We start from the raw sequence: 26,288 nt of genomic DNA on the forward strand, positions 1-26,288 counted from the left end.
TGCGGCCAGCGATTTCCCGAAGCAGCCAGAGGTTCTTGACTACCGTGAAACGTTTTCTGGGGGACGCCTTTTGAAACAAAGTCTGCGCAGCTTCTTAGTGCAGCGAGGTTCATAAGGGTCAAGCGCGCTCCCAAGCATGATTTCATATAGCGAGCACCCACCTTACCAGAAAAGCACCATCTAGTGAACCTTTACTGAGAGTGGAACGTACTTCTCAAAATGGCGACGATAGCGGAGCTGACGCTCCACGCTCAAGTCCCAGAGCGGGTCGCGCATGCGCGATGGCGACTCCGCTTTCCATAGAGCGGAGCGGGAAACCGAAAACGGTCTACTAAAACTCTCTAATGTCTGGAACTCAGCGCGTGTCCTGTGCCTTGCCAACCCCAGCGCATGACTATGATCAACGTTGGCGGCATATAATCGGCTCCAGATCACGGGGCCGCTTGTTCTGGCTGCGAGTTGAGGGGGTGAACTCTGCTCGTTTTTTTTAATTTTTTTATTCGACTTCGATTGCGTGTGGTGAAAACGAACGGGTATATTTTACGGATCATTCACGTCAGGGATTCGTTCTAAGCGGTATTTGCGCAAAATACAAATATCTGTGCATCGCCCCTTTAAGACTGTTGGCTTCACAGTAAAGGCTGTGGTCTGTGGTTAGGGGGCTTCAAACGTAAGCTTGGTGTGTGTGGTGATAAGCCATTTTTTGAAGCTGACACGAACACGTTTACTTTGTCTTTGATGTTCCGCACCTTCCCAAAACAACCAAGAGCCATCTCAAAGATTACAAACTTTGCATTGGAAATGAGGTCATTGAGCGGTCTCCTATTGCTGAACTTCATTGTTCTATCCATGAGATTAGCTTGCAATGGACTCCGAAACTTACTGAGAGACACATTTATTCAAAAACCTTCCTGTAACATGGAAGAAAATTGTGCCCCACAGGTACTGAGTGCCTCAATCTTTCTTGTAATCATATCTCTTGTTTATGCAAAGGAACTTCCTGGAGCAGCCATGCCTACAGCCTTTTTCTGTGATAGGATGTGCATACTTTTTGATTGTCTAAATAGCTAAAAAATTCAAGAAGACAGGGCAGAAGTTGCGTCATGCCATTCTGAAGGGAGAATCTCAAATACTTGATTTTCTCCACCAGTAACTCGGGATGGATTTCAGCATGGCAGTTCCAGAGTAGGAGGCAGCCATAAGCCATCATTGGGTGGCAAGTTACTATAAAAAGTGTCCTCATGCTCTGGGATGAGCTTTCAAGCAGCCACGATTTTAAGTTCTTACTTACACGACGCCTGCAGCATGACACATTTGGGAACGTTTTTGGAGCTATATTCGACAAATGCTGGGCTGCAACACAAACCCAAATGTGCATCAGTTCACCTCAGGACTAAAACACCTCTGGATAAAGAAACTGTTCAAACTGTCGGACAATGAAAACGTAGAAGATGGCAAGGCTGACCTCCTAAAGGAGTTGCAAATATCCTTGCACCATGAAAGTTTAATTTCAGACATTGTGGAATGTCTTCCAATTGATAACTTCCCGCCACTAGAGGATATTTCTGAGCTGGCATCAGACATCAGGTCTAACATAATTGATGACTCGTCCACGTTTTCATTACGTTTGGGGCTATTTGATGAAGCTTTTGCTTGAACAGACAACTTACAGCTGTGGCTGTTTTCAGCTGCTCTCGGATGAGTCTAATAACTTGACCAGGCCTCACCAGTACTGTCTTGTTCCTAAAGCCTACCACGTGCCTGGAAAATTCTTCGGGAACTTAGTAGTACCATCACAGGCTGCCTTTTATTTCATTCAGCAACTAGAAAATCACTTTCTTCCCATAATAGAGAGTGTGACACATGTTCGAGGAGTGTGTACCGCCTTGTATAGTACACTTTGAGGTCTGGGTGGTTTTCGCCTTTGCCCAGAGGAGTACCACAAAGGGTTTTTAAAATTGTATTCCAGAATACGCGTGTGTTGATGTGTTTGATTTCTTAACCGGAATTCGGACAAAGTTCGGTTGCACTCTTCAGTGGCTAGTAAGAACGAGACAGGTTTAACTGTTAATAGCGTATTAACAGAGGCGGTTGCCAAACCAAAAACAAAAAGTGATTAAGTGGGCGGTGCAGCTTGCTCTCCAAATATTTGTTTCCCCTTTTTCCAGCGAATGTGTATCACGGCTTCCTAACAAAAATATTTGTCCACTTTCTAAAAAAATTCGATAGAAAATAGTGTATAGAGGCTAACAATATCTGAAAGAAAATGTATCCACTTTTGTATCCACTGTCCATAGTTTTTTAGCCGCTTTTTTCTGAAGTCATATTTCTTTTCTGAACAATTTCGGGGAATATTTAGGGACGTTGAATCTTGTCAGATTTCGAATAGAGTTCTCATTGTTTGGTAATGGCTCGCCCGCAGTGAGTTTGAGGCTATGCAAATTGGTGATTTTTTTATATTTGCCGGAAATCGGGAATTTGTACTATCCGGCGTGTGCTTCGCACTGTTATTATACTCTCGTGACTGGTAATGATAGCGATGTCTTATTTATTTTTGCACTTACTTCCCGTACCCGAGTCGGCGTGAAAGTGAATGTATCATACAGCATGTTCTCCGTGGAAGGGTTTTGTTAACCTGGTTCCGCCAAGAATCTATTACGAAGTGTACGAATGCCGAAGTCCTTCATATTCATTTATTTTTGTGAGTATCGATCTCTTCCGTATAAAACATACAGAGCTTCTGAAGTAAATCATGTGTACATGAATGTGGTCCAATAAGATCTGTTCGAACCACCTACTGTTGTTGAACCCAAAAGGCTCCACCAGCCAGGAGTCAATGCGGTGATTGTGTAACTTCAATGCTTTACAATATAAAAAGACAAGAAATATATATACTTCTGCTTTGTGAAGTAAGTTGAAATATTGTTTGACACATTTTGCACAGACTCTATCGTAAAAAATAAAGCAAAAGTGTGTCAGTATTCAAAAAAAAACAACAAAAAAAACAGCGGCTTCGGGAGTCACGGTGCTCCCGAGAGATGAGCGAGGCGGGGAGGAAAGAGAGAGAGAAGGGTATTGAAGAATCGGAGCAAAAACGCCCAAACCGAAACCGAAACTCACTTGACCGGAAACGGAATCAGATTATGCTTAATACCGCCCGCTAGGAGCGCTACCTGTCACTGGTCTATCTGGGCCGCTGGGGCCTACGCCAGTGTCCGCTCTTTACCTTGTGTATATTACTCTATGAGCGGGGTCAGTTTCGTACCAGCGTTCGACTCTGCTGCTACGCCGACTTCGACGCCCGCGACGCTCTGCTATTATCGTTTGCACCCTTTCATTATTGGCATAAGTTCGCCATATTAAAAGTTTATTTCTTCCTGTGTATTTATTGCTTTTTTTTTCTGGTCACCCCCCGTGACATTTTGGTGGAGGTGCGGGGTACCCGCATGCCCGTGCAGCGCTCCCCTCCGAGTTCCCGCAATGCAAGTCCGAACACAAGCCCCCAAGAACCCAACGAAGACCAGACCGAGATCCGATTAAGTCGTCGGAACCTTGGCCTGCCCCCGGAGTTAGGACCCTTGCCACCCAGTACCAGGCAAACAAGGAGGACGACGATGGCCAACCAGTCAGAGACCCCGGCCTCTCCAGCCGTCGTTTACCTGCCCGTCGTACCGCGAACGGCTGCTCCATTCCACAGCGAGCAATACGAAGACGTCGAAGACTGGATTGACCAGTATGAACGCGTTGCCCGCCACAATTGCTGGACGGACGAGCAGCGCCTGTACAACGTTTATTTTTCGCTTGAGGGTACCGTCAAGCACTGGTACGAGAATCATGGGTCCTCTCTGACGTCGTGGGACATTTTCAAGACCGATCCCAAGGCTACGTTTAGCAACCACCACCGCCGAGAAAGAGCCGAGGACCTACTGCGAACCAGAACCAAGGGCCCCAACAAGAGCGTCACCGGCTTCGTCGAGGATGTTCTTCGCCTGAGCGCCCGCGCCGATCCTCAGGCTACAGAGGAGAAGAAGCTGCAACACCTCATGAGGGGTGTGAAAAGCGAGATGTTCGGAGGTCTCATTCGCAATCCCCCGACAAATGTTCACGGGTTTGTCACGGAGGCGACGAATATGGAGCGTGCCGTACTAGCACGCGCCAGACACTACGAGAGACACCCTGGCGTGACTACTCTGGCGACATCATCCGGATACGACCTTGATACCGACCTCCCAGGCATCTGTGACATCATCCGTGAAGTCGTCCGGAAAGAAATCCCCAAGATGCTCCCCGCTACGGATCGCCCGTCCTCCCTGTCGCTCGCCGAGGTCGTGCGAGAGGAAGTTCACCGGGCCTTCCAACCTGAGGTTCCGATTAACACGACGACGCCAGAGGGGCCGACTTTGAGCTACGCCGCCACGGCCCGACGACCGCCGCAAGCTAACCGCCAGGCCACGGCGCCACCCCGACGAGACCCTCCGATGCCACAGTATTCTCGACGCCAGGAAGGACAGGTCCAGGACGCCCGCCCGGAGCAACCCTCGTCCAGGAAGACCGACGTGTGGCGAACGGCCGACCGACGCCCGCTCTGCTACCACTGCGGGGAAGCCGACCATGTGGACCGCCGATGCCCATACCGACGACTCGGGCTGCGCGGATTCCACCCAAACGACCCGCGCCCCCGGTATGGTGAACACCCTCGGGAGATCGACGAGTACCTGCGACGACCCTAGTCCACCGAGCCTGCGTCCCGCCAAGAGTTCCGGTCGCCGTCGCCGCGACGTGCAGCTTTGCCGATGCACCGACCCCGGCGTGAAAGCTTGTCGCCCCTCGCTCCTTGCCGGGGAAACTAGGCGCGGCAACCCCTGGAGGTGGAGTTGCTGAAGACGACCGACTTAAAGAGCCTCCAAGAACGACGGAGCGCTCCAACTCTCCCGACGCCACGCATCACAACGACGCTCCTGCATCGGTGTCCAACAACCTGAACGTTGTGATCGACAGCCTCGACGCATCGGCACTCGTGGACACCGGAGCAGAATACTCAGTCTTGAGTGGGAGGCTCTCCCGCCGCCTTCGAAAAGTCATGACGCTGTGGGATGGACCACAAATAAGAACCGCCGGAGGACACCTTATTACACCAGTCGGGAGATGCACTGCTCGCGTCGAGATCCATGGTGAGACGTTCCCTGTGAAGTTCGTCGTTCTGCAAGACTGTTCGAGGGATGTTATCCTCGGAATGGGCTTCCTCTGCGAGTATGTTGCCGTAATCGACCTTGCGGCAAACCAGTTGACGCTGCGAAGGCCTGTCCTGCTGCCGGTGGAGACCAAGACGACGTCAACCGCTATCCGAGTTATCGCCGACCATGTGAACTTACCGCCGCGGTCGAGTGTTTTCGTCACCATCATAACCGACGCAGCATGCACTGTGAAGCTCTTCTGGAAGGCAGCGTCCAACTGCTCCTTGAGAAAGGAATTGGTGTCGCACGAGGCGTAACGGATCTCCAAGAAGGACGTACAACTGTTCTTGTGACAAACTTCCGAGAGGAGCCGCAGCACCTAACGAAGGGTACCACTGTGGGCAACATTAAGGAGCTTCAGGCGCCAGTCGTGGTCACCGCAATCTCCGAAGACACCTTGTCGTCACAGCAGAACAGCACGCCGCCGCCGCCGATCGACATTGACCCCGAGCTCCCAGCTCCTAAGCGCCGGCAACTGGTTGATCTCCTCGCTGAATACCGTGACTGTTTTGCCACATCGTCGAACGTTCGCCAAACACCAATGGCGAAACATCGCGTTATTACCGACGACGACGCGCTCCCTGTCCACCAGTCGCCGTATCGAGTCTCCTTAAAGGAAAGGAAGGTGATTCAGTATCAAGTCCCAGAAATGCTCGACGACGACATCATTGAACCTTCAAGAAGTCCATGGGCGTCCCCAGTCGTCCTTGTAAAGAAGGACGGAACCCTGCGGTTCTGCGTGGACTATCGTCGACTAAACGCTGTGACGAAGAAGGACGTCTATCCGCTCCCCCGCATCGACGATACGTTAGACCGACTGCGCCACTCCCGATATTTTTCGTCGATGGATCTGAAGAGTGGCTACTGGCAGATTGAAGTCGACGAACGCGACCGGGAGAAAACTGCCTTCGTCACTCCCAACGGACTGTACGAATTCAAAGTGATGCCGTTCGGGCTTTGTATTGCGCCAGTCACCTTCCAGCGTGTCATGGACACCGTGCTGGCAGGTCTGAAATGGCAGAGCTGCCTCGTCTACCTCGACGACGTCGTGGTATTTTCACGAGATTTCGACGAGCACCTGAAACGACTTCGAGCCGTGCTTCAAGCCATCAAGACCGCCGGCCTGTCACTCAAGCCAACAAAGTGTCGATTCGCCTATGGTGAACTTAAGTTCCTTGGCCACGTCGTGAGCAACAAAGGTGTTCTCCCTGACCCTGAGAAGACCCGCGCCGTGGCTGCATTTACGCCGCCGTCTGACAAGAAGGCCGTGAGCAGATTCCTCGGACTTTGTGCCTACTACAGACGATTTGTTCGAGACTTCGGCAAGCTGTCCGCACCGCTGACGCACCTCACGAAGGGCGCCGTAAAGTTCGAATGGACAGACGAACACCAGCGGTCATTCGATGAGCTGAAGCGAAGACTCCAGACGCCCCCATTCTTATCCATTTCGACCAGTTCGCTGATACAGAGATCCACACGGACGCCAGTAACACCGGACTTGGCACGGTGCTTGTTCAAAGGCAGGACGGGGCAGAGCGAGTCATCGCATACGCAAGGCGGAGCAGAACTACTCTACAACTGAAAAGGAGTGCCTCGCTGTCGTCTGGGCAATAACAAAGTTTCGCCCGTATCTGTATGGAAGTCCTTTTCGCGTGGTCACGGACCACCACTCGCTCTGCTGGCTCGCGAATCTGAAAGACCCCTCCGTACGCCTCGCCCGGTGGGGCCTACGACTGCAGGAGTTTGACATGACCGTTGTGTACAAGTCCGGCCGGAAGCACCATGACGCCGACTGCCTGTCAAGAGGTCCTGTCGAGGCCGGTCCTGCCTGTATCGAAGACGATGACGGTGAGTGTTTCCTCAGACCGTGGATCATCATTCATTGCCCAGCTGACGCAAGAGGTCCGTCGTCTCAGCCACACCAGCCATCGCCGCACCACGGCGTACCACCCGCAGAACAACGGGCTAACAGAGAGACTCAACAAGACCATCGCCGACATGATCTCCATGTACGTCGACGTGGAGCACAAGACATGGGACGAGGTGTTGCCGTACATCACATTTGCCTACAACACGGCCGTACAAGAGACCACCGCAGTGATACCCTTTCAACTGGTGCATGGGCGCAAAGTAACGACAATGCTGAACGTTATGTTACCCCACGAACCGGCTGTCGACGCAATCGACGACGCCCAGGTGGTTTCCCAAAGGGCAGAAGAAGTCCGTCAGCTCGCCAGACTCCGGATTAAGGCTCAACAACGTGTCGACACTGGCCGCTACAACCTTCGTCGTCGGGACGTCCACTTCCGGCCCGGAGACAGGGTGTGGGTGTGTGTAGACATCGATTCGCCGCCGCGGTCTCAGCGAGGAACTCCTGAAACGCTACTTTGGACCCTAGAAAGTGCTTCGTCGACTCGGGGATCTGAACTATACGAGGTGATGCCCGACGAAACACGGACTTCGTCACGCCGCCCTCCACGACCGGGAGTTGTCCACGTCGTGCGACTGAAGCCGTACTACGCTCGATAGGACTGTGGACCTTATGCGTTCAAATGACTCTTTAGTTTACCATTATTTTTATTTTTGTTTGTTTTGTTTTTTGGGTTGCATCGGGACGATGCACTTTTCAAAGGGGGGAGTAATGCCGCGCCCGCAGCTGGCCAAGTAGGCAGCGCGCGCGTGGCATAACGGTTATCGCGCTTGCCTTCTACGCGGCTACACATTTTTGTTGACACTGTAATGTGATGTTCTGGGAATTCGAAACCGTCTTGCTGATTCGACATTCGAATGTTCTACGCGCCGAACCTTCTACGCCGAACGATCCAGAAACCCACGAGGGTACATAAGGGATTCCGCAAGGCGAGCGGTGTCAGTTTCGTACCAGCGTTCGACTCTGCTGCTACGCCGACTTCGACGCCCGCGACGCTCTGTTATTATCGTTTGTACCCTTTTATTTTTGGCACAAGTTCGCCACATTAAAAGTTTATTTCTTCCTGTTTATTTATTGTTTTTTTTTTCTGGTCACCACCCGTGACAATATAAGCACTAATCACATGTCCAGCAATGTGAAGGAAAAAAAAAATAAACTACACTTTTTTTACCTGGTGGGAACACAGCGAGAAAACTTTGTTTTACTGTGCGACGTCAGAAACACCCTGCGTCTAATATTCTACTCTAGGGATTAGGATGTTTGAAAAGATGTGCCGTAATCGCTGCTGCCGCTGAGCCAGTGCAGTACAACCGCTAGCCTGGGGTCTTTAACGTGCACCACGCAGTAGTGATACACGACCGCACGCCGGTACGACGCTCATCCAGATCGAAACGGGCCGGGGTGGGGCTCGAACCCAAGATCCCTGCAGAGCCGTTTATTGAGAGAGTTTGACTATACATTGGTTTGAATAGGCGAGCATCTCGGGGCAAACCACAGGCCGCGAAACAGCCCCTAGCGGTGGTGGTGTGCTCTAAATATGTGACAGGACTGATTTGAGCCGTTTTAGCCATAGCGTTATTACAATAAACGCTAGAGTCTCAGCTGGCGCTAGTGTGCTGTTGCATTTTGAAGCAGACAGCAAGCAGTCACAAATTGAGTTCCGGTAATGCATTTCTATGGGAAAAAGCGAGTGCATTTTCTCTCCGCGCTCGATTATAAAATCAAATATGACGAATAATTCGTACGTACTAGGCACATTGGAACATTTCTCAGTCACGCAGACGGAATAATTGGTCAGTTACAGCATTTTTATTTGAAATTCGCGGCATTAAAAACGGTTAATACCGCTTCGTACGTGTATTTATGTGCACTGTCGGACACTGTAAGCGCGAACACAGCGTCGACGCTTTCCAGCATAGGGGATATACGTGCCAAACGAACGATGGACATCTGGAAAACCAAGAGAGACGGCAAGAACTACGCAGTAACACTGGGTAAGTAACTTTTGTGCTTGCAGACGATCAAAATAAATTGAAAGTCACGTAATATACTCCGATTTGCAAGAAATATGCTTTATTCTTTCTGCTCATGAATATGTGCGAAGATGCTTGTTCTGTGTTTATATCATCACCCACACGCTCCAAATCTTTGCAAATAGGGAAAGCCAGAGGACAGGTGCGCGATAAAAACTGCCCAACATAGGAAATAATAAGAAAACACACCTTTCGTAGCCCACGAACTTTATTCTTTACGTTTTGAACGTTTTTTTTTTCTTTTTTTAACCACTCGTAAAGATGCACGACGGGGTCATTTTCATATAGTGAAAGGACAGACATATTAGCAATATATAAGCACCAACGAAATGCTGGCGAACTTTGAACACACTCTACATACCTTTCGATCGTTATTTTGCTTAGGGTCGTCGCTCGTTTCTACATACCTGCCATGGAACAGTGGTTTGGGCCTCAAATATAGTGAAGTATAGCATCGTTCAGTGATAAAGGGAAATGCTGTAACTAAAGCAATTACACTTATAGTGAAGTTTAGCATCGTTCACTGATAAAGGGAAATGCTGTAACTAAAGCAATTACACTTTCTAAATATTAATAAATGTACATACTGTAGGATTCAGAGCCTACCTCTCAAACCCTGTGAGGCGGAGCTCAGTAAACGACATCCGACACCGACGGCTGCTCGTGAAGGACTCTCCTTTACTTCTTCTAAAGAACACGCACGCCCCTCTACACTAAGAGGGCGCCACTAGCTGGACAAATAGCGACCACTACATCTCCCCTTCTTAGAGGCTGCGTTTTCGCTAAAAAGTTCTTGCGGCGAAACGCACCCACTTATTGTTCACAGTAGACAGTTTTAGTATAGCGTTGCTAGCTATTACGTACGCAATACGCAATAGTATAGCGTACGCTAAAAATGACCTGCTCGGACCGAATTTAGCTGTGCGTTACGTTTTCGAGTGAACACCGCGCATGATCTTGGTTAGATTTGCTAGAGCTGCAGAATTCCGCGTGCTTATAGCGCAACCATGCTCCTGGAAAGAAATATTGAAAATGAAAACGTGTCCAATGATTTTATTTCAAATTAAACTAAGCCGCAGCTGCCTCGTCAAGCGCGCTTTTCTGCGGGGTACAGAGGCTACGAGTAAAGGCCGGTTCAGACGTTTGCGTTTGAGTGCGTTTGACTGCGTTGCGTCGAGAACCAAAAGCGAGTCACCGGCACATCTGTGCTTCGTGTGAAGCGTGCAATCCAATTCAAAGAATCATCTTAGCACGCGATATAAGTAGGAGGGATGTCCTGGTTTCTCGCTGCCGCAACGCAGTCAAACGCAACTGTCTGAACCAGGCTTAAGAGTGCGTAGCCAAATTCGATCACGGAGCCTCCGTCAATCTTCCCTTTGAAACGGCACCTTTTATCAATGCTATCGCGGAATGAAATTCATGACCTACTGATGTCCAGTACATAGCGAAGACTTCGGCGATTTCTTTTAGAGTCACTCGTCCGTCGGTGATGAACTGTGCGAATAGGCTTAGCGTTGAGCAGATCGCAACGTTGACGCACATTCCAAGCGGCGAACATTTTCGCTGTGCACTCCTTCAGCTGCACGGCGATTTGATTCGACCGCCGTAGGTCCCGGAAAGAATTGCCGAGCTGAACACCACGCAATTTTACGTAACACAGATCTTCGAAAACACCACGTCGCCTTTGCTGCGCCAGTCGAGGTAACCGCCATCTTGAAACTGGCGCTCTCGTTGGGTCCGAGATCTCTCGAGAACGTCCCGCAGAGCCCGCTAGCCCGCCACGCAAAATCCCCAGCGTTGCGTGCGTACGCAATACGCTAGCTCTTCTATTGCGTTCTGCGCACGCGCACTCCCGAGCCGCAATTTTATTGCGTACGCAAGGCTTTAGCGTACGATCCACTAAAACTGTCTAATAACCCCATCAACTGCAACGTTTTCAAACTGTCCGCCGTTACAAGTCTAAACGCCTGGGGCGGGTCACGGCTCGTCCGCTGCGAGTCCGATAGGGACTTGTCGACACAGGCGGCCCTCTTGGGTCATTACTAATGTTCTGCTGAGCCGCTATTGGGCTTGGCGGCACACCGTCAGCTGCGGGTGGTTCAACCGGCGGCCTTGGGGTTGCAAAAGGAACCAGTCCCCTGCGGTTGCGCTGAAGGACCGCTCCGCTGTGGTCAGCTTCCACCAGATAGCTGCGAGGACGCTGTCCTGGGCTGAGCACCGTGGCCGGACACTGTTCCGACTGTACCCACACTCTTTCTCCAGGACGAAGAGGAGGCAGCTCGCGGGCAGCATGCCGCTGGTTGAAGGCCTGAGCTTGTTTCCGTTTATACAACTCATTCCTCCTTGCCACGCGAGCGGGCGATGGTGGCCGCGGAAGACTTTCATCTTGAGTCCTAGGAAGCCGTGTCCTCAACCGACGCCCGAACAGAAGTTGTGCGGGGCTGTCTCCAGAAACACCTGGGGTGTCTCGGTAGCTCAACAGTGCCAAGTATGGATCCTCAGCTTTGGTTAAGAGTTGCTTGATGGTGCGGACAGCTCGCTCCGCTTCGCCGTTAGATTGCGGGAATCTGGGGCTACTTGTTTGGTGCTGGAAGCCGCAATCTTTTGCAAACTTCGCAAAATCCCCCGATGCAAACTGCGGGCCGTTATCCGTTCTTACAGATCGCGGGATACCATGCCGAGCGAAGGCTGACTTCATTGCCGCGATCGTAGCTCCACTCGAAGTGCTGCTTAACGTCAAGACTTCCGGGTACCTCGAGTCTTGGCACATTGCTCACAGCCGCTCACCATGGAAGTGATCTGTGCATTGATGCCTGGCCACCAGACAGAGTCACGAGCACGAGCTTTGCACTTGACAACTCCTTGGTGACCTTCATGTATGAGCCTCAGTATTGCCTGTCTTAAGTCGGCCGGTATGATGAGCCTCGGGCCCTTGAGGAGAATTCCTTTGCACAACGACAGCTCGCCTCGGACAGACCAATACTTGGACAAATTGACGGGCAGCTTGTGCTTCGTCGGCCATCCAACCTCGCAATAGCGTTTGAGTGCACAGCACTCTCCGTCAGACTGTTGCGCAGCTTGGACTTCCTCGGGGAGGAGTGGAAGGTCAACAGACGTGTCTTCCAGTGCTGTAATTGCAAATGTGTCAAGGGAGTCCTTGCCCTTGTCTTCAGACCCCATTTTCTGGGGAGCTCTGGAGAGTGTGTCCGCTGTTGCCAGTAGTTTTCCCGGCGCATACAGCATGCGAAATTGGTACTGCATCAGCTTTAAACGAAGGCGTTGGATGCGAGGAGGCAACATGTCTAACTCCATCTTGCCGAAGAGAGATACCAGGGGCATATGGTCGGTCTCCACACTGAGCTGCAAACCACGTACGAACTTGTCAAAACGTCGTACAGCCCACACCGTTGCCAGAGCCTCCTTCTCTGTTTGGCTATAGCGCATCTCTGTCGGGGTCATGGCCCTAGATGCGAAGGCCACCGCCCTCCTTTCTCCCGAAGGTTGGTCTTGAAGGAGTACGGCACCGATACCGAAGGAGCTGGCATCTGCCGAAACTGTTGTGGGGTACACTGGGTTGTACTTGGCGAGACAGCAGTCTGAACTCAAGAGGTTCTTCACCCGTAGGAATGCAGCCGCTGCTCAGGACCCCAGGCCCATACGTTGCTCTTCGACAAAAGTGCTCGGAGAGGATGACTTCGGAGACGTGCGGCACGAAACGCGCAACATGGTTTACCATGCCAAGTAGCCTTCGGACCCCTGCAACATCCTCAGGCCTTTCCATCGCCTGGACAGCCTGAATCTTGCTAGGATCCGGCTTCACACCTTCTGCTGATACGACGACTCCAAGGAAGCTGACTTCGGACACTCCGAACACGCACTTGTCTTTGTTGAGAGTGATGCCAGCCTTCGATAGTCGGGAAAGTACCTGGTTGAGCCGCGCGTCATGTTCTTCGCGCGTCCGTCCAAAGACAAGAATGTCGTCAATCATGTTGACGCACCCGACCTGTCCTTCCAGTATGCGCGCCATTTGCTGCTGAAAGTACTCTGGTGCCGACGTAAGTCCAAAAGGCAGACGACAGAAGCAGAAGTGGCCAAAGGGAGTAATGAAAGTGGTGTACTTCTGACTTTCCTTGGCAAGTTTCAGCTGGTGAAATCCGGAATTTGCGTCCAACTTGGAGTAAACAGTCGCTTCTCCCAGAAGTCCGAGAACTTGGTCCACCATAGGGAGCATGTGCCGTTCTCGAAGGACGACCTTGTTGAGCTTCGTAAGGTCAACGCAGAGACAGTGACCACCAGAAGCCTTCGGAACGACGACTATTCCTGCACACCATGGGGTGGGGCCTTCAACCCGACGAATGACGCCCTGTCGCTCGAGCTTCTCCAGTTCCGTCCTCACGACCTCTCGTAAGGGAATGGGTATACGACGAGGTACACTCAAAGAGAAAGGAGTGGCTTTGGATTCTAGCCGGATCGTGTACTCGTCGTGTAGCGCACCCAGACCTGTGAAGAGCTCAGTGAAGCCTGGGTTGTCGGCAGGCTTGGCTGCAGAATCGAGGAACTTGATGACCTGAAGGTCCTGTATGGCAGAGAAGCCCAGCAAAGGAGAACCGAGACACTGGATGACATACACCTGCTGCTTGGAAGATCTGCCGTTCCACCACAGCGTCGATGAGAAAGAACCCAGCACTTTAAGCGGGTGGTTGCCCGGTCCATGAATGGCGTTTTCCACCTTTGACAAACGCTTGGGAATCTGAGGGAAATCATCTGGAACAGCCGTCACCTCGGCTCCTGAGTCCACTTTGAAGGACGCTGTACAGTTGTTCACGGTGACGTCAATGTACTTAGCCTTCTCTCCGGCGTCGACTACAGAAAGCTGTAGAGTGCCTACTTTGGCTTGCTTTTTCATGCGGGAGAGACAGACCTCTGCGAAGTGGCCTTGCATACGGCAAAAGTTACACTTCGATTTGCGTGCGGGACAGTCTTCACGAGGATGAGGTGAACGTCCGCAAAATAAACAAGAACCAGGCCTGCCCGTAGAGACGCGATACGACTGTTCGTGAGCAGCGTTGGTGGCGTTAGGCTTAGTGCCGCGCCGCTTGAGACGACCTGCGAGCTTGGTCGCGTCAATATTGACACCTTGACCTCCTGGAGTTTCAGATTGACCCGTGCTTGCCTTGGTTGCTTTTTCTTTGTCGGCGTCTTCGGCTTGGCGCGCTTGTACCCACGCGTCTTTGAGCGTGAGCTTTGGTTACGGCCAAGACGGTCAGACAGCTGAGAGTCCCGAAGACCGACGACAAAACGATCCCTGACAAGACGTTCCTCGACCTCCGGGGTGCCATAGTTACAGCGCTTTACTAGACGCATCAGCTCCGCGTAGAACGCATCCACGGTTTCCTCCGCTTGTTGGACCCGCCGATGGAAACGCGACGATTCGTATACTTCGTTGACGGGGTGGACGAAGTGCTCGGTGAAACACCGTACCACGGCGTTGTATGGCGCCTCGGCGGACAGCGAAAAGGACTGCAGCAAGCGTCGGGCCTCCGATCCCATGCAGTAGAGTAGCAGACGCACCTGAACATCTTGAGGTGCCGAGGAAAGACCCGATGCAAAGGCGTAGTCTTCATATTGCGATAGCCAGGAGGGCCTCAGTTCCGCGTTCGAAAGGTCGAAACTGTCAGGCTGGCGTAAAGCGATGCCCCTCCAGGGTGTGGAATCGGTTGTGCTATCAGAGCTTGTCATATCCCAACACTTCTGACACAATGTAGGATTCAGAGCCTACCTCTCAAACCCCTGTGAGGCGGAGCTCAGTAAAAGACATCCAATACCGACGGCCGATCGTGAAGAACTCTCCTTTACTTCTTCTCAAGAACACGCACGCCCCTCTACACTAAGAGGGCGCCACTAGCTGGACAAATAGCGACCACTACACATACTACCCGGTACAACCGAAATAACAAAAGTTATTTATCTTATTTTCCGGCGACGATACAAAATTCACGCGCGTTTTCCCATAGGAATACACAGGAAGACTGGAAAAGTAGGCTGCAAGCTGTCTGCTTCAATTTGCAACCGGAAGTCCCGAAGACACTAGCGCCAGCTGAGCCTCTAGCGTTTATTGTAATAACTCTGGTTTTAGCGTCGCTAGAGTGAAAAGGTTTAGCTCTCGGTGACTGAAAACTTTGTGCATGTGAGGTTTTAGTCACGCCAATATTCAAGTGTAGAATAAACGAACGTGGGTTCCAAACAACGTTACTAAAACACTCAGTTGGCAAACTCGCCGTCGAAACCTGGGCCGCTGGCGTCCACCGAGACCGAGCTAAATGCGACAACAGCGCCACTCTTTTTCGTTTGTCTGTACTATGGTCACCTCGAGCTTTTTGAAAGCCTGTTTTTGCGTAAAAACAAACGGAAAAGACTCTTTTTGTATGAAATTTATTGGAGTTTAGTACCAAATGATGGGCGCGTGATGTTTTTATCATCTTTAGTTCGCAAGGTTTTGCGGAACAATTAATATTGCTTTTATACAACCATGCCTCAGCGGGCCTTTCAGGTAGCGCGTCCCGCCCTAGGTGCATTTTAACTCGCGTAGTTCACGCGGCGCGTCCGCCGGGGAGACGGGGGTGCCACCCCTGTAACCTCTACCGCTGTAACCGTTCTGAGAGCCAAAATAGAAGTCACGTGCAGTTCCTCGAGAGGCCGCTGCGGGAGAAATGGTGGCGTTGTGTTCGTCATTAGCTCGGTGCTCGGAGACAGATTGGGGCCACTTTTTCAAAGCTGTCTCTATGGGAGTTTCCCAACTGAGTGTTTTAGTAACGTTGGTTCCAAACCAGGGCCGACCTACTTGAAACAGCGTCTCAGCTGAGACGGGGAAAGAAAGCATTGCCAATTGCCAGCGCACGAGCCGAGAGGGACTCCGCGTCTCAAGAGGCTCGCGCGCCCCACCGGTTGCACTGTTTTCTTTCAGCCAATCTTAGGATGCGGTTCTAGCAAGCCGGCCCAGAGCGAACAAACATCAACACTGCAGACAAAGGCATGGGCACGAGCGCGTGGCTTTGGAAAGTGCCTTCTATGCACGAGTTCTCATACACACAAAACCGTTTTTCTGAGCTAGGCTCACGCGCCTGTGCCTTTGTCTTCACTGCCGACATCTGTGAGCTGGAGTAGAGAGGCTGAGATTAAACGCTTCTATTTCACGCTTTAAATTCCGTTTGCAATATTGTGACGTCGCGGTCCCCTGATTGGTCGACGCTGTGTCACAAATTTAGTTTACGCCCTAAGCGCGGGGGGAATATTCGGCGCTGGCGGCAACCTTTGCTCCGCCTATTGGCCAAACTCTCCCAATACACGGCTCTGGGATCCCTGGACCGGTTTGCTCATTTTGCGGCTGCGGCCGTGGCCGCGGCCAAGAGGGATTTTTACGTCACGTGACCAGCTCCATGGGGACAAGGAAGTACCTAGCGTCCCTGCCTAATGGCGGAGAGATCCGCATCGCTTCAAGCACAAAAGCCTAATGTCGCTCGCAGAAACTGATTGCAGAGCTTTCAACTGGAGTCCAACTGACCGCCCCTTTATACTATAGGAGCGGCAGGTAAAGTTACGGCCAGGAAGGGTAAATAGAAGCCAAAACAAAAAAAAAAAAAAAAGCACACGAAATAAAAGCGATAGAAGTGCATTTATATACCTCCGCCGGCTCTTGCGGCCACCGCCTTCGGGTATGGTCGAGAGGTTAAAGCGCCGGTACTTGTCGCCGCGGCGTGGAAGTGTTGGGTTCAAAACGCGCTAGCGACTTCTTTTCTTTTGTAATTTGCGCGTGTTTTACTTTTTAACTGAGATACTTTTTAAGAAATCATCCACTTGCATTACTGCGCCTTACACGGTTTTTACTGTTAGTCCCACCTGTTCAATCAAAACACCGGGAAGAAAAAAAAAAAAGATCAACGCAAGTTAAGGCGCTAATACAATCATTTCATAATGTTCATTAAAAGGAAACCAAGATAACAGCATCGGTATGGCTTTCACGCAAACGGAGCCGTACAAGCATCTTTTCCCCAGCATTCACAGTTTTATCTCTTATTAAATAACGCTCTTGCTACGATTACTTTCAATAACGAGAGACGCCTATTAAGGACTAATAAAAACTGCAGTTGTGGCAATAAAAAAAAAAAAAAAGCAAAAATAAAAAAAAGACTAGCAGCTGTGGATACATTGATTGAGCGAAATCCTACAGGCAAGGCAGCAAGTCAAACGTCTGAGAGAATAGTAAAACCGAAATAAAAGAGATCATACTTTTCCTTGCGTGGAATGTGATAAAAAGTACATTTATACTCTTTAAATTTTATTTTGGCAATCGTTTTGTAATATTAAAACATTACTTGTTGAATTTTAGTTAGAATAGCAGTCGATCACGACCGAATGCAAAAATGAATCAGGCGTCAGCATCGCAAACCCTCTCTGTAATGCAAACACCTAAAATGACTTTGGATCAACAAATGGAATTAATTATAATTAATTCCATTTCTTGATCCAAAGTCATTTTAGGTCCCTCTCTCTAATGCAAACACCTAAAATGGCTTTGGATCATCATATGGAATTAATTATAATTAATTTCATTTCTTGATCCAAAGTCATTTTAGGTGTTTGCATTAGAGAAAGGGTTTGCAATGGTCGAAGCCTGATTCACTTTTGCATTCGGTCGTGATCGTCTGCTATTCTAACTAAAATTCAACAAGTAATGTGTTAATATTACAAAACGATTGCCACAACAAAATTTAAAGAGTATAAATGCACTTTTTATCACTATCCCTGCAAGTAAAAGCATGATCTCTTTTATTTCGGCTTTACTACTTTCTCAGACGTTTGACTTGCTGCCTTGCCTGTAGGATTTCGCTCAATCAATGTATCCACAGCTGCTAGTCTTTTTTTTCTTTTTGTCTGTCTTGGAGTTCTTTTTTTAATTGCCACAACTGCAGTTTTTATTAGTCCTTAATAGGCGTCTCTCGTTATTGTAAGGAATTGTAGCAAAAGCGTTATTTAATAACAGATAAAACTGTAAATGCTGGGGAAAGGATGCTTGTTTTGGGCTCCGTTTGTGTGAAAGCCATACCGATGCTGTTATCTTGGTTTCCTTTTAATGAACATTATGAAATGATTGTATTAGCGCGTTAAGTTGCGTTGATATTTTTTTTCTTCCCGGTGTTTTGATGGAACAGGTGGGACTAACAGCAAAAACCGTGTAAGGCGCAGCAGTGCATGCGGATGATTTCTTAAAAAGTATCACAGTTAAAAAGTAAAACACGCGCAAAATGCAAAAAAAAAAAAGAAGTCCCTAGCGCGACTCGAACCCGGAACTTCCACGCCGCGAGGACAAGAACTGGCGCTTTAACCTCTCGACCATAGCCGAAGGCGCGAGTCGCCGGCGCCGCTAGAAGTATATAAATATACTGCTACCGCTTTTATCTCGTGTGCTTTTTTTCTTTATTTTGGCTCCTATTTACCCTACCTGGCCGTAACTTTACCTGCCGCTCCTACAGTATAAAGGGGCGGTCAGTTGGACTCCAGTTGAAAGCTCTGCAATCAGTTTCTGCGAGCGACATTAGGCTTTTGTGCTTCAAGTGATGCGGATCTCTCCGCCATTAGGCAGGGACGGTAGGTACTTCCTTGTCCCCATGGAGCTGGTCACGTGACGTAAAAATCCCTCTTGGCCGCGGCCGCGGCCGCAGCCGCAAGAGGAGCAAACCGGCCCTGGGACCTGCAGCGCGAGCTTTCGCTCCACGCGCGTCGAGCTGGGTCTGCCCTTCAGCCCGCACGGCCAGCGATCCCCCTGTCCCATGGAGCGAAGCTTGTAGTCTGTAGACCAAGCAACAAATCCCCATTGGCTGCGATGCCTCATATCAGATACCTCGCTACGGAAGCCGCTGGGGCCGTTCAAGGTCAAGGCGGTCGTGCGTCAGGCAAATATAAAACCCAAAGAGAAGCACAGCAAACGTAGATGCATTGTAACGGAAGCCGTGAAAGCGAGGGGGGGGGGGGGGGGGGTGCTGCGCCTGCGCATTGGGGGATCGTGATGTCCAAGCCGGAACGCAAGTGTGAAAAAGGAAAGCTTGTCCCGCAGATGAAGGTATGTGCTGCGTGCAGGAAGCCTTTCGCATTCTTACGCTTAAGCAGTCGTAAGTGTCTTCTCGGATTAGAGTCAGGAATTACTACCTATACCGAGAAATTAAATCCAAAATAGAAGTTAGTTTCCATTTCATTTCTGGAATAAAACGTCCGTTCTGGCGTAAATAACAGAATAAGCACCTCTTTTTTTTATGATACAGACGTGACCTGCGCTCATGACACCCCAGTCTTCTCGTATAAGCGGCAATAATTTGTGCCGCTCAGCTAAGCCAGCACAGTAGACAGGCTCAACAACTTATATACCGGAAGGCATCTCCTATATGAATATGCCTGCCGGGTGGCGCCACCTATAGTGAATTGGAGTGTGTGTGTGTATGCGTCGTAGATGAAAAATCAGGGCGAAAATGAGAGTGAATTGTGTAGCGCACGAGAAGCTTTTGTCACTGACACTCGAGGAGTTAGGGTGGCCTGAGGTGCATCCTAAAACCCCTGTAGCTGGGAAAAGTGGAAAATTCTCTTTCCCCTTCTCTAAAAAACCTCCTCACCCCGCCTCTAACTTTCGGCTTGCGACGGGGGCACCCTGTGTATGTTCCCAAGCGTCTCGACGTCTCGGTCAGCTGGAGCGACGCGATGCCTGTTGTGTGCACATTTCTCGTCATATAAATGTGGCAATTACCTCATTTAGAGCCCGCACTCGTATCAGACCACCCTGAAGCCGCTCTCGGTCTGTTCGTCCAACCGTGGATCCGAAAAGTGCTTTGGGTAATCGTCCCAATCGTCCCTACCGAGTTGGATTATGGGTCGGTGTCTCGTAGATACCTGTCCGTCCCTTGGGCTTCACAGCAATCGCAAATCGTTTGTATTCATCATATCAAACCGCCTAATTGCAATTATCTTCTCCGCGATTTCAGATGATTCACTGCTTATTTGTAATGTGTGGAGAGAAAGCATACTCGTGCTTGTGGCACCGACTTCGCTCGCATTTATGTTGAATCGGGATATAGATACATCCACATGCTCGTATCCGCAGCCGCGAGGGCGTTGCAAGCTTATGAACTTTGTGCGAAGCAAAGCATGGTAAGGGAGCACCAACGCCACACTTGACGAGCAGGCGCACTCGGCACCTCCACAAGCACCCGTAAGTGGGAGCGACGCCGATGGTCCAAGCACGAGCAGAAGCCGGCCGTTTTGAACGACGTTTGCGCGGCAAGGGCGTCCGTGCAAGCCAAGTCGGCAGTGTTGTGATCAGACTTGTACGTAATCCGTTACAAGTAACGAAATTACTTGTAATCCGTTACAAGTAACGAAATTACTTGTAATCCGTTACATTTATCGGTAATTTAGTAACGGAATAATTACATATTTTCTAGAGTAATTTTAAAGTAATTCTCTTACATTTTTGACGTAACGGATTCCTCGTAATCCGTTGCTATTTTTTCAGGATCAGCACCCCCCCCCCCCCCCCCCTCTTCTAAAGAAAAGGTCGTTTTCATTTTGCTAAAGTTGAGCGCAGTGACACTGTCACGCGAACTGACCAGCGCAAAGGGAGGCTTCGCACTCTTCAGTTCCGCAAAGCTATTTTTTTTTTCAAAACCAAGCCCCTGAATCTAATTTTTTAGACCCTAACAACAATGTAAAAATATCCAAATAAACATTTCTACAAAAAAAAAAAAAAGAAGGGGGGGGGGGGGGCAAGTTATATCCCCTTTTTTGGTGTCTGTCTTTTCTTTGCGATCGAAGGCGGGGGAGAGGAAGACATCAAGTGATTGTATGCCTCTCCGAGAAGCTCAAGGCGTTAAGTACACAGACAAGAATTGACAATGTCCTCGATTATAGTGACTACGACCATTTTTATAATGTCACAAAACAATGACAACGCTCCGTCTACCCTAAAACACACTAGAAAAGATGGTATTATGTGAAGGTGTTATTGCCACAAGCATCCTCGTTCGTCGATGCACACTTATCATCTTCTCTTAGAAAGCAGGATGTATTTTCTTTGCTTCTTTCACTTATTTGACCCTGTTTTAAAAGCGGCTTAGTTTTTTTGTACTCCGACTTCTAGGGTTGGACCACTTTATTCGCGAGTTCCAGCCAAGTTATCTGCATCTCAGCCACCCTTTTTGTGAGTCAGCTTTTTGCGAGCACTTCGAAAATGGTAATAGTCTTCCTTTTTCTTCTTCCTGTTTTAACCCCAGCAGGATGCATCTTATCTGAAGCAGATATTTTTACAAATAAAACATAATGGTGGCTGGCGTAGACTTGATATTCTGGGCTTGGGGGGAGGAGAGAGTGAAGCTCGTGGGTGGGGCCATAGTGAGGCTCACTTACCGCTCATTCCCACTGGAAGCGGATCCACTTTCGCAAAGCGGCTGCGAACGCGGTTGTATAAAGATCCAGTGCAATGTCACGCGCACTCGATGACATCAAGTGCGCGTGCAATTGGACTGGATCTTTATACAACCGCGTTCGCAACCGCTTTGCGAACGCGGATCCGCTTCCAGTGGGAATGAGCTGTTAGTTCTCTGCCCTTCGCTGCCCGGGGCATCAGCGGACGTCTATCTGGAGAACACCGGAGTAAACTGCAGTCGGTCCGTGCTACATGGGCTTTTGAACGGCATCAAGAAAGGTACACATGGCAAACGTGCGTTTTCAATTCCTTGATTTAACCGACGTTCTAATTAATTGTTGTTATGAGTGTCCTGTTTTTTTTTTCTCTTGATTACTTATATTTAAATATTGCAAACTTTTCCTATTCACCAACGTCTCAACCGAGGCTAGACCTGTTCAGAACCAAAGGAAGCAGAATATCGAGCCAAAGGTTATTTATTATTTATCACCTTACTGTTACCAACTCTACTAAAACTCTCGAATATCAGGCTACGGCTGGAAGGACGAAGCTTCGCACTATCTTCGCGGTAAATAGTACTTTCCTTGCTTCGCTGAAAAAGCTCGATGCAGAGCATGAAGCATTCGTGAGGCACAATATGCCACTCCCATCCAGTGCCTCAGTTCAAAGCGTGTTCAGCGTATCAGTCGACATCTTCAATAAGAAATAACGCAAAATGTCTTGACGAGACTTTCGCGAGTCAGCTGTTGCTCAAAATATTCAAGGTCAATAAATGGAACAGGTGGCAACAATAAGAACTTGAATAGCCCTCTTCCCTTTGTTTCCTACTTGAGGACAATAAGGCTGAGAGTAACGCCACGAAAGTAACGGATTACATTTGGGGGTAACGATCACTTACTTTTATGGGAGGGTAATTGTAATTGTAATAAATTACAAGTTGGCCTCGAGTAATTGTAAATGTAATTCCTTACTATTTTTCAGTAACGTGTACAAGTCTGGTTGTGATCGCTAATGCACCACCCGCTCTTAAGGTGGAATGGAGTGCATAATTGGCTCAAAACAACTCTTTTTTTTTGTTTTGTTTTTTTTTGCATTTTGGTGAGCGTCATACGGAGCACATACATCGCATAACTTCGCCACTTCCGTCAGGTTAAAATCTTTCGATCGATTCGGTAAAGCAAGATCGTCCTCCGAGGTTAATTTTCCGTTCCAGAGGGAACAATGAAAGCACTCCGGCCGACTTTTCCACAGGCGTAGCCGCGCGTTAGCTGTGGCGTAGCAACAGCTTGGCAAAGTAATGGCAACCGGAAGTCCAAAACCGAAAGCAGCATGTCACGTGAAAACTCGCCATTGGTGTGCGCGGCGGATTGTTCAAAGAATGGCCTCAGCGCATCCACGCCTCTTCTGCTACTTGTCGGCGCTTGCAGAAAGTGTTTCCTAGACTCTTTCCGCAGCCAGTGCAGCTGCACTCACCAGCCCGTGGCGAAGTTGCGAACTTTGGTTAGTCCCAAACAGTCAGAGGTCAGCGCATGTAACAGAGCACTAATGCTAACACAATAAAAGCAATCATAGCGCTGCCAAAGCACAATTCGATAAATCGATAACAATCTCCAACCTTAATGCTTGATGGGATCACCAACTTGGCAGCATTTGGTGCTCTTTCTTGGTCAGTCAGAAGGAATGTGCACTGGCTGTCTTCAATCGTGTACACCAATTCCCCTATGAGAACGACATAATAATAAATTAACTTTATATGATTAAAGGTGCTATGATTATAAAATTCAAAACAAATGGATGATTCGCGAGCACTCACTCTCAACGTAGGTGGTCTTTGCCATGACAAGCGTACCGCCCGCGAACACGACCCCAAAGGCTGCCGCTACTGCTTCAACTGCGTTGCCAATATACGCACACACCCTGGAGCCCGGTTTTACACCATGCTCTTGATAACCTACAGCGTATTTGCGTATTTTTTCCAAAAGCTGATGGGCCGTCAAGCTTTGATGGGTGTCAGCCTAGAAGAAAAACAAGGTAAACTGGTTCGAGAAATAAAAAGAGCTTTTGGCCGGTTTCTAGATGCTGAAGCAAAACTCCTTTTATTAAATTCAGCTCCTCCCATTTGTGCAACAATTTTACAGCAAAAAAATCTGCACGTCAAGGAACACAACTATGCGAACTGCGTGCTACAAGGATATGGTGGCGTAAAGTAACTATTGGTTTTCTTGGTAACTTTGAACCTATATATCAATATTTATTATGCTGATTCGCTCAATTTTGAGGAAGCCACTAGAAATAATTTTAGTTAAATGTATTTGTGAAAATTGTTTGGATATCAGACATCGAAGCAGGCCCAGATCTCCAGAGCAGCTACAGGACATGCTGCTGATAAAAGTCTTCAAATGTGCTCATATAATCAGAGTGTCGTCACCTCGCTTCCGCTACATTTGAGAATAAATTGAGCGCTGGGAGGTGCTCGGTGTATTTCGTAATGACCTAAACTCTGATATCATTTTCTTCTCAAAGGCACCGCAGTAATCAACGGTTCTTATTTTTCTGGGTTTCCTAAGTATTCTTTATTTATTTTTATTTTATTGAAACTTGAATTTTCATTTTTATAACGTATCAGGTTGCTTTTGATTACTTTAGTAGTACCACTCAATTAAAGTTGGTGAATTTCACCGGGATTTTTGTAACAAAACTATAGCCGAGAATTTCCGATCGTAGGGCGGCGCGGCATGAGTGTACTGGTAAAACAGGCTTGGTGTTCTCGTTAAGAGGGTACAGAAATGAAAATTGAGATATAGAAATTTCGTTCGGAAATGAGTCAAGCATGACGAATAATAACAGTAAGTGACAAACGCACGTTTTTATTTGCAACGACTGGCTATATTTTTTCGTTCCAAACGGTGCACTCGAGCAAGAACCCGAGGAGAAGCGAACGGAGAGTGCGATCCGTCAGAGGATATCCAGCACAAACAAAAAACAACAAGACTCCCCGCATTTGTGACGTAGCAAGGCTGGCGTGGTTGTGAGCTTTGCTACTTGTGGCGTTGTGGTGGCGTGGACGCGTTACAACCAAGCCGTTAGAAGTACCCGTGGGATGACGAGCGTGTGACTGGCCCAAAGAGCACGTAGCTTCCGCACCACTCTCAGCTTAGTCGTGAACAGGGTGGGGAAAGCAACTTTTGTCCGAGTTTTGATCGGCGGGCTAATCTTCTCGGGCAAGGATGGCTTTGTCCGGGAACACAAGCGACGGTCCGAGCAAAAGGGGAGTCCCTCCTTTCTTTCTTCTTGAACAATTTGGTACAATGCGCGATTTATGAGTTGAGGAAAGCTAAGAAGGAAAAAGTTGAAAAATCGTTTCATGATCGCTTTGAGCAATTGAGCGTACTTCGGAAGAGCGGCACTGTTCCGATGTTTAGTGTGACTACGTAACGGTTCATGCAACGTGATGGTCTACGTAACAAGATCCAAACGTTGCTAGATTACCTTTCAACCAAGCTTCACAGGCATCCACCAGGTACAGATTGGAAGATAGTATAATTAGCTTTAAATTTAATTTTCTTATGCCTTTCAACGAAAGGCTGGTGTTTTTGAGGTTATGCTTCAACATGAAACACATTTCAGCTAGAAAATGACCACTAGAATTTTAACTGCGCACCCGTTTAATGTCAAGTACGTAAGCAAAAGCTCAAAAGCAACCGTAACTATGTTCGAAATGGTTCGTCTTAGCTCGGTGGTATTTTTCGCAATGCTACGGCGTATACGCCGTTGCATCGTGACAAATGGCACATAGATGTACCTATAGGTAAATCTTGAAAATCCGCTCACCGCACACTAATCAAAAATTTAATAAAAAAACAAATTGAATTCAGTAGCCTCGCATCACCATAACAACAGAGCAGAATATTCGATCCTATTATCTGCAATATTCTGCGCTTTCTAATTACACCGCAATGAATATAAATAAAATCATACTCACAATAATTATCTTGGACGATAATTTCTGCAATCGCTCTTCTATAAGTTGGGAAGCGTAGCTATTTCCAACCTCGAAGTCCGCCAGAGTTGAATGTATCACTCCGTTCACAATCCTCGCGTCCATTTCGGGTGTTTTCTTTTTCTAACGGTGTAAAAATGACACATTAGTACACACTCTTTTCAAACGATAAAACTAGGTAAAAAGTATAACGTGGTTCATGAAGGTGCAGTGTTGTCAATTTACAAGAGCTCTCTTTATAGTTTTACTTTGGCGAAATGAAGTCACGACCAAGACCGTAATGGCCATTTCTAGTTTTTAAAGTCATATGAAATCATGGAAATAAAAGATATAAAAAATAAAACTGTGCTACTTAAAGAAACCTGTTTTCTTTTTCTTGTTTTTAAAGAAAAAAATTTTTACCGGCCTCAACAAGAGAGCTCAAAACAACTTACTCCGCCTTGGTTTGAAGCCCCTTTTAAGTCAACGTGAAACACAATATTAGCTAGAATATTCTAGACCAATCGTTCCCGTTCTAAATGGCGTGCGGGCCCAGCTGTCTGATGCGCACCTAAACGCAGTACTTATATATGTTAGCTATGCACACGCCGTACGTTACGTGATTAACAACTGTTGTTAAAATACT

At 48.6% G+C, this 26,288-nt stretch overlaps 1 protein-coding gene across 1 annotated transcript in view; it reads right to left on the reverse strand.

Annotated features, from left to right (window-relative positions):
- LOC120844901 (4-coumarate--CoA ligase 1) overlaps positions 1-25,768 on the reverse strand; it is a 44,907-nt gene extending 19,139 nt beyond the window's left edge. Inside the window, exons 1-3 of the mRNA XM_040216902.3 lie at positions 25,646-25,768; positions 23,477-23,678; positions 23,279-23,382 (exon numbers count right to left, since the gene is read on the reverse strand). Coding sequence (XP_040072836.1) covers positions 23,279-23,382; positions 23,477-23,678; positions 25,646-25,768 — 429 coding nt within the window. The remainder of the gene's footprint in view (positions 1-23,278; positions 23,383-23,476; positions 23,679-25,645) is intronic.
- Positions 25,769-26,288: the final 520 nt, after the last annotated feature.

Source organism: Ixodes scapularis, unplaced genomic scaffold (genome assembly GCF_016920785.2).
Source record: "Ixodes scapularis isolate PalLabHiFi unplaced genomic scaffold, ASM1692078v2 ptg000225l_1___fragment_3__unscaffolded, whole genome shotgun sequence".
In the NCBI taxonomy this organism is placed as follows: Eukaryota; Metazoa; Arthropoda; class Arachnida; order Ixodida; family Ixodidae; genus Ixodes; species Ixodes scapularis.